This window comes from Chanos chanos, chromosome 9 (assembly GCF_902362185.1).
Source record: "Chanos chanos chromosome 9, fChaCha1.1, whole genome shotgun sequence".
NCBI classification, from domain to species: Eukaryota; Metazoa; Chordata; class Actinopteri; order Gonorynchiformes; family Chanidae; genus Chanos; species Chanos chanos.
In genome coordinates this window covers 10,658,162-10,666,838 of record NC_044503.1, presented here as the reverse complement: position 1 = coordinate 10,666,838, position 8,677 = coordinate 10,658,162, and the positions used below count along the sequence as shown (strand labels likewise).

The 8,677-nt window shown below is 41.3% G+C and overlaps 1 protein-coding gene across 2 annotated transcripts; it reads left to right on the top strand.

The window, feature by feature from the left end:
- Nucleotides 1-1,112: 1,112 nt before the first annotated feature.
- slc66a1 (solute carrier family 66 member 1) lies at nt 1,113-6,430 on the top strand. 2 transcript variants are annotated; one of them, XM_030784549.1, is made up of 9 exons: nt 1,113-1,143; nt 2,183-2,247; nt 2,477-2,673; nt 3,010-3,139; nt 3,403-3,490; nt 5,223-5,380; nt 5,500-5,592; nt 5,779-5,964; nt 6,216-6,430. In XM_030784549.1, exons 3-9 carry the CDS (start codon nt 2,486-2,488, stop codon nt 6,297-6,299), a joined length of 927 nt encoding a protein of 308 aa, XP_030640409.1. In that variant the 5' UTR covers nt 1,113-1,143; nt 2,183-2,247; nt 2,477-2,485; the 3' UTR covers nt 6,300-6,430. The 2 variants fall into 2 exon arrangements, with proteins under 2 accessions (XP_030640409.1, XP_030640410.1); XM_030784550.1 differs by lacking the exon at nt 1,113-1,143 and adding an exon at nt 1,684-1,709.
- The last annotated feature ends 2,247 nt before the right edge of the window (nt 6,431-8,677 follow it).

The window sequence follows — 8,677 nt, the reverse complement described above, 5'->3', positions numbered from 1 at the left end:
TATTCAGTAACCAGTCGTATCCTGTGGATGGAGGCATTGTCCTCTTGAGAGAAACCACTCACGTCACACTAGAAATGCTTTATCTTGGGACGGTACGGCTCACACGGCTTTGATTCATTAGTATTTCCCTTTAAGGTGTTGAGTGGCCCTAAACTGTCCAGGAACATACACTCAAAATCAAACTAGACCTACCAGGACTCTACAATGCTGGAAACAAGCGCTCAGGCTCGGGGGTTGGCGTACTGCGCGCACACATTCGAATTCACATTTTTAGAAAAGGATGAATGGTGGCTGATTTATTTCCACTGCTGAGTCGATCACTGCCTGTGTTCGTTACAGAACTATGATCTGAAATGTACATTTGTGGTTGTGAAAGGGGATCTGTGCGCCGCGAATGAACTAAAACTCGTTTCTGTGAAGTTCTCAAAATGCTGTCTGTGGCAGCGCTTGGTCCAAATCAATTCCTTCAAAGCTGCTTGTCTGTTTTGCCTCGCACCTCGAACCGAAGTACAGACATCACCTTCGAGGAGTGTGAATTTCGACCAGAGTTGACCCTAGTTGAGGATCTTTTTCTATATGCCAACATCACTTCCCCTTTTTGATAAACACCAGTAAATCGAAATGTCTGTGTCACACACGGCGCACTTAAAAAAAAAAAAAAAATCAGATATACGTTTAGCCACAGCAGAGAAAATAATCTGCGAATGAACCTGCCCAGCGATTTTATGTACGACCTTTAGCGTGAGGCCATGGTAATTGCTTAATCAACTTAAGAAAACATTATATATGTGGCAAAACCTACTTTCAATGCTCTCACTACTGTTTACTTATTAAAGTGCTTCCTTTACTCTGGAAGTCATCGATACGTCTTTAAAGAAGAGGTTGTTTGTGTAAACTTGAAGATTTCATTTATCTGACCTATGTTTAACACTGTGCAGTGTAAAATACTAGAGATTAACTGCGGTAACATATGTCGAGAGCAGTCTACGAATTTGGTGTACATCAGTTTCTTGAAGATCAGCGTTTCTTATGCTGAATCGGCAGTATCATGGTCAGGTGAGAAACGTCAGCTGATCAGAGCTGCAGACTAACTTGACAGCAGTGGTTTAGGCAAGTTTGAGCCGACAGAGGAGTATCCCAGAGGTAAGTTAAGAAGTTTTAATTCTAGCTTAATTCAGTCGAATTTAATATGCCATCCGAACAATGGGTAATTTTACTAGCCCACATGTTGTCTGGAATTGATAGCACACGGTCAGTTGTTTGTCATCCAATACTTCTTGAGAAAGTCTTTGTTTCGTTTTTTGTAACGTTAAATCTTTTTGAGGATCATCAGTCTGTCAAATTAATTGAGCACCCCGGCGCAGAAGTCTGTCAACTCTTATTTGAGGACATAGGATCTATGAATAAGTAAATGTTCACAGCATTGTGTAAAAATCCAAAACTTGTCGGCATGTGAGGCGAAACGAGCTATGTGGGGGACTGTAAACCGAAATGCCATGAGCAATCCAACCGCTTCCAAAGGGAGATAACGTGAGCTGTTGATATGTGATGTCGATGTGTGGAATTTTGGTCACAGGCAGTTTAACGCTGTTGACTGTTCTAGACCAGTATTGATCTGTATCTAGGTACGTCAAATTTGAAACGTTGTTCGCATTAGCTTACTGTAGTTAAATGCAATCTCGCTATAGGCCTATGGGGAAAAGCTAAACGTAAGGTTACTGTTTTGACAAATATTTTGTATGATGTACCCGTTTGTTCCAGTTTACATAATGCGGACTATTAATTAGCCAGGATATTAAGTTAGTGCTTACGCGAGCACTTCAAATTTAGCTATGAATTGCTTTTGCTCAAGCTGTTAGCTGACTTGGTAACGTTTTATACAGCTAGCTAGCAAGCTCATGTTAAGGGAGCTATCGGTTGTGTTGCATCTCGTATAAACTCGTAGGATTAATTTTTGATAATACGATTCATATCATATGTGCTTTAATACAATTCAGATAGGTCAGAGATGGATGTGTAGCATTGTGCTGTTTATTGAGATTGCTGAACAAGGTTAAGTTTTACCTTAGCATTTCATGACCGCCTATAGTGTTCATACGTCATACATAACCCTCCAATAGCAATTCACTGGAGCTAGGTTGTTTATGTGTCTAGAGTCTGAATTTTGTTTTGGTCACTGCAGAGGACGGAGGGAATCAACGAGGAATCCGTCCCTGTAACGTTATTAATAACAAGCCTAAACTGCAGGTGAGTTCATCGTTTCCACTGGCTTTGGGCTGCGCTTCTTGTATAATATTGACTAGTTTGCTGTGATTTCTGGTTTGAGGTAACAGACAGTGAATGTGTTGCTCATTCTTTATAAATGGTTTCACAGTATTGCACCACAGATCGCCAAATTACATTGGCCATCTGCTGAATTGGAATGTACAAATCCAGGTTACGACACTTTTTTCGTATTTCGTCCTCTCACATGCAGTGCAAGATAATGTCGGATGGAGTCCTTTCTCGTGGCGCTTTTGGATCAAGTAACGAAGGAAACTTCAGCTCGTTGTGTCCAAATGGCAGTGAATGGGTTTGGGACGGACTTGGGGAATGTGCCCAGGATGCCAGGGACATGGCCAGTGTAATCCTTGGACTTTTGTCTATACTGTGCTTCATGGTGTCTTCTCTCCCGTAAGTATTGCTATGGTAGAAGCTTTTGTGTGTGTGTGTGTGTCTGTGTATGTGTGTGCGTGTGTGTATGTTATTGCATTTGAGACAATGGGGCAAACAAATGCTGCTTGAAGGACAAAGAGGGAACTAGGTAGAGGGTACGTGAAATGAACTCACGTGAAGCATAGATACGTCTCTGGTGTTTGTGCGTGTGTGTGTGTGTGTGTGCGCGTGCTTTCGTGCGCGTACATGTGCTTTTTTGGATCTTTGATGTCTCCGTGTTGAAGAGGGACCATGCTCTGTGTACCGTTTTTTTCTGTGCTCACCTCATAGCGACCCTCATTCACTTTTCCTTAGGCAGTACTACAGATCGTGTAAGACTGGGAACATGGACAGCGCCCTGTCCATTTGGTTCCTGTTGCTGTGGCTGGGAGGAGACACTTGCAATCTCGTCGGTTCCTTTTTAGCCGATCAGCTGCCACTGCAGGTAAGATAAGACAACGATATACCATCCATCACAGTGACTAATGTTGTGGAGGGAGAGGGGTTTTGTGATGCTAATTTCGCCCTGTGTGCTAAACAAGCACATGATTGGACGTGATCAAATTAAAGTTGAGATGTTTTCAGTAAAACTGACATGGAAGCTCTTGTTCACATCTCTGTCTGAAAATCATTGATCCATGCATGTTCATGTGTGATATTTTACTTCTTCATCCCAACATCTCTCTCCTCCTTTCCTCCCTCACGCAGACATACACAGCAGTGTACTATGTGCTGGCTGACCTGTTGATGCTCTCATTGTACTTTTACTACGCGACTAAGAACAAGCTGGCTAACAGTGAGTCTGCGGCATTCTGTTTAACACTGATTATCATTTCATTTAATGACTTAGTTTTAAGATACATTTAGAGTTTGTTTTTGTTTTGTTTTTTTTGTGAGGGAAGCACTTGGGTGTGAAGGATGATAATTAGTCTCATATTAAAACATATTACAATCTTATACCAAAAGTCAAAATGTCAGAACTGTAGAACTTAGTCCTCCGGGCTCTTTTATTTCAAGCTCCGCATTAATTTTACATAATTTATTAGAGAAACACACTGTTGCGTGAAGATTAGCAGGCTGTTTTTTTTGGTCTGAGTCTCTGTAAAAGACTGAATGTCATTGTGGAGTGGAGTGAGGGTATTCTAAAATTACAGTGCACCCAAAGATGAGAGTGATCAAACAATAAATGACTCATACTCGTCTGTAACTCATTCTGTAGCGTGCTCAAGAGACACTGTTCTTATTACTCTCTCAGTTTGCCTTCAAACAAGTTTGTGACAGCGTATTAAGAGTGTTGTAACTTGTTTTTGGACCGTGTGCTTGTCCATGAATGGGGCCAGCGGTTCTGCTTGGGTAGCATTCTTTCAGGTTTTTCACATACACTTGCTTGTGTTTCACTTTTCATATTCTGTGTAATTAATGTTGAGAAACTTATAACTTCTTGGAATGTACTGACATAGAGTTCTGGGAAGGCTGTTGTGTGTGTTTGTGAGTGACTTCAAATCAGTCATGATGACACTGAAGTTATTTCAGTGCAGCGAAAACTGTCTTGTCCCATAAACAGGCGGCTCAACTCATTCAGGCTAGTGGCTGCTTGTACCAACAGTCCGTAAGAAATTGACGTCAAGCAATACTTTGATCTTATATAAGAAAACAAAGCTGAATGAAGTTTACATTGGTTGCACAAGCTTAATATACACCTAGTCACAGCTGCAGTGAGCCATAGCATTACATAGTCATGTGTATGTATGAGAAACAGTTGCTTTTGCCAAACAGTTGCTGTTTGCCAAATAACGTGTAATCTTAAAGATTAGGTAGAATTAACTCGCATTGACCATTGCTAGTCAGTCAAAGGTCTGTCATTATTTATACTTACTAACACGGCTAACGTGAAGTTTTTGGTGGAGAATATTTTTCTACAACTGTAGAAACACTAGATGTTAGACTTTAAAATCTCTCCCTTGAAAAAGGTCACTGTCTGTGCGTTAATCCTGGTCCCAACCATGACAAGAAAAAAAAAACCAAACAAACCAACAAACATACAGCCAATACGTTGTTATGGTCTGAGTCTCATACTCTACTGACACAACAAGCCCCCTTCTGTTGTATTTTGACCTTTGGCCTTATTTTGAATGCTGTTTGCCCTTGGTGTGTGTGGATATGCATTACATAAGTTAATACAACTTGGTATACAAAGTCCATTCTCTGACAGTCCCTAGCCGTTCTCTATACTATATAAATCGAATGTTTTAGAGCTTGTATGGAGCGGTTGAATGGGGTGACCCGGTGAGGTGATCAGGGTTATTCGACAAACGGATTGAAAACCAATGAGTTGATGCATTGTTGACGGTTACTTGTTTTTCACCTCAAGCCTAAAGTAGCTACAGATCAGTGTCCTAACTGACCTATTTACACAGAGATGAATGTGTTTCCCCCAGACTGTATTGATGTAGCGTGTTATTATGAAGAATGCTGACGCCTTCCCTTCAGACGTATTGATCATTCAATCTCCTTTTCTACGACCCTAGACAGAGCTACACTCAATGTGGTAGGCGTTCTCTACCTGCTCGGAGTCTCTACGGTTCTCACTGGCCTGCCAGGCTCCGGTTCCCACAGACCTGAGCTGTCCTCAGGGTTCAAGGGTCGATCTTTGCTATCTGTGGTAGAGGAAGAAACTTTTTCGCGTGTAAGTTACACCCTGCTTTGTGTTTATGAGTGGAGAAATTTTTTAAATCTGTGTTCAATACTCTGGTTTAATATTTGCCCGTTAATGGTTTTTTTTTTTTTTTTTTCCCTCCCGTTTAGCCATTCACTACAAAGGAGATCATTGGATTCACCATCGGCTCCGTGTCTTCAGTCTTGTATCTGTGCTCCAGACTTCCACAGATGTACACTAATGTAAGTCACCGCGGAACTCTCTGGTAATGAAACGGCGATGTGTTTTTCAGTTTTGTTCACTTGTTTCACGTTTGCTTCACCGCTCTTTCACCGTCTCTCTCTCTCTCTCTCTCCCTCTCTCTCTCTCTCTCTCTCTCTCTCTCCCTCTCCCTCTCTCTCTCTCTCTCTCTCTCTCTGTGATGGCAGTATAAGAGAAAGTCGACAGAAGGGGTGTCGTACTTTCTATTTGCACTGGTCATTTTGGGGAACACTACGTACGGCCTGAGTGTGTTGCTGAAGAACCCAGACAGGGGTCAGGGTGAGGGCAACTACATCATCCACCACCTGCCCTGGCTCATCGGCAGCCTGGGAACACTCAGCCTGGACCTATTGGTATCCTTTTACCCATCCAGCCTCCATTAAATAAATGTGCTTTAAATGTGTATTTAACTTCTAATGTCACACAGGGATTTTCTGAGACATCGAAAGTCACCGAATTGATTGGTTATCCCGTCTGTTTTGAAAACTCAGAGGAAAAGGTGACGTGAAGCATTTTTCGGCATTAGCGACAAACTCCGTCCGTGTCGATCGACCCCTCTTGGTGATTTTTTTGTTTGTTGTTGTCCTTGACTTGCTACGTCCAGATAACGGTGCAGTTCCTGTTGTACAGCAAGCGTCCCGTGGAGAATGGTTCTGGGGAGGAAAACGCTCCTCTTTTACGTAATTGAATTAGTATATGTGTGTGTGTATTCTGGACGGGCTGGTTTGGAGATGTCGGCATCTCACAAAGATGTACACTAGCAACACCTGAGCCCGACTGAAGGAATGCAGTAGTATCTTTCTTTCTTTCTTTCTTTCTTTTCTTCTTTTTTTTTTTTTTTAAATAGTTTTATTTATTGCAGTTTTATATTATCAATGGGTTTTGGCGCCATAAAGTATTTCAGTGATGCACAGAAAAGTATGACTTTTTGGGGGAAGATCTTTTATGTAATGTACACGTTCTTAATTGCTTAAAATGTTTAGGAATCAAAGGGACCTAGTGAAATCACAAACTGTTTGTTTGTTTTTACGTTATTCACATCTTTGCACAATGAGAGGTTGTTTTTTTGTTTTGTTTTTTTTCAAGTTGTTAATCACTTTTTTTCCCCTTAATGGTGTGGAATACCGCCCTCACTTGGTTTTAGTGGATTTGTGGGTGTGGGAGGAAAGACAAGAGAAGACAAAGACAAAAATGATTATGTCAAAGCTGACTTTTCATTCAAGTCGGTTTTTAAAAGTTTTAAAAGTGGTTTAAAAGTATCCCGAAAAGACATGTTATACAGCAAAGGTTTATGCTTGATGGTAAAACATTTTATGGTTGTACTGTAGAAATATATGTATCGAAAATTGTTTTTAATCATCTCAGTGCATTCACATCATTGGCCTTCATGAGAAAGTGCTTTTTTTTTTTTTTTTTCTTAAATATTGTCAGTGATGTTTACAAATTTTTTGTTTATGTTTAGTGTTTTTAAATTTGGAGCCTTACTTGATGCAGTGGCTTCTTTTGTGAAATGTTATTTGAAATTCCATGACAAAACTCTTCACTAAACATTTTTTTTTTGTGATGAAACAACATGCTGTGGTTGTGGTTTTAATGAAGACTGATTGCTTTTTTTTTTTTTCTTCTTCTTCATTCTCTCTTTGCTAATGAAGCTCTCGACCTTTCATTGCCCCATGTAAATCCCATGTATATGTTAACTACACTTAAGTCTGTTATCTAATCTGACTTAAACAGCTTATTTATGATGTTGAAAAAAAAAAAAAAAAAAAAGCTCGTTCCCCCGTACGCTGAGGTACAAGAGCACCGTTACTAAGCTCACATTTTATTTCTGACCTCAGTATTGATTTCCTGGTGTTCTTGGAAGACGCAGAAATGTTGTTTTCCTCATTAGATGTGCTACTGTCGTTAGTGTCCTGTTAGAGACGTGGAGTCGGGTGAGGGGGGGGGGGTGTAATGGAATTTTAACCATGGGAATAATCTCCTCCACCTCCTTCAGCTCTCCAGCATGGGACTTGGAGGGGCCACCCAGAGAGGAGAGAAGAGGTCAGAACAAAACTATTATCGGGGTGGGGGGGGGAGGGTGGGGGTTTGCGGTCGTCAGTGAGGAGACCGTTCGAACAAGCCATGGAGACTGGAGGGGAGGGGGGGTGGGGTGGGTGGTTAATTCCGCGGGCGACATTGAAGGAGTGGGAGCGTGTCACCGTGGTTGTGAAATCCTGTTGAAAAGAGTTGCATTCTGACTGGGCCAGCAGGAAGAGCAAGAGATGTTGAGGTCTCATCCATCATTAGGATGAACAGGGAGCTGTTTATAAACACTGCAGCGCTGGGAATGCCTTAATGAGCTTCCTCATTCACTCACTGTACGGCTCTCTCTCAGACAGATACACGCGCGCTCCCCTACCACGTACATCCCCAATTCACGTTTTTCCTCTCTCTCTCTCTCTCTCTCTCTCTCTCTCGCTCTTCTCTAAGATATCCTCTTCTGTTACCATTATATTTTATTCTTGAGCAAAAGAGAACAAAAAAAAACCCCGATAATGGTATGGAGCCGGTTTACTGTGGTTCTGCCTCATAAACTGTTTTTTTTTTATCTCATGTTACACATTTAGAAGGAAATTCCTCTCCGTTTCAGGAGGTTATTAATGTGTCTGAAAATAGTAATCTCATTCGTGAACTCTTACTGCCAAGTGTCGTACTGTTTCCCATGTTCTGTTTGGTCGTTTTTTTGCCGTACGTGAAAGATGTACGTCTGTTTTGCAATCCCTCCATCTATTTCTTCCCTTCTGCCTGTAATGAGATATCTAGAGATTATGATTCGACTTTGTTTGGGATGAATCTTTACCAACACTTTCCACATTTGCAAAAAAAAAAAAAAAAGTGTTTGCATTGCGTGCAGAGACATCACAAACTCATGTACTGATATGTGTTTGAGTTAGAGAGAAAGCACTGTTTGTTCTGTGTGTGTGTGTGTGTGTGTTTGCGTGTGTGTGTCTATCTGAGTGTATAAGTCTTTGTGTGCATATTTGGCAAGTGCTGGATGTAAGAGGCTGGACTGCCGTCAGCAGT

Coding starts and splice junctions, on each gene's coding strand:
- slc66a1 (XM_030784549.1), top strand. CDS start 2,486: ATGTCGGATGGAGTCCTTTCTCGTGGCGCTTTTGGATCAAGTAACGAA. Junction 3,140..3,402: donor CCGATCAGCTGCCACTGCAG/GTAAGATAAGAC, acceptor TCCCTCACGCAG/ACATACACAGCAGTGTACTA. Junction 5,381..5,499: donor AGGAAGAAACTTTTTCGCGT/GTAAGTTACACC, acceptor CCTCCCGTTTAG/CCATTCACTACAAAGGAGAT.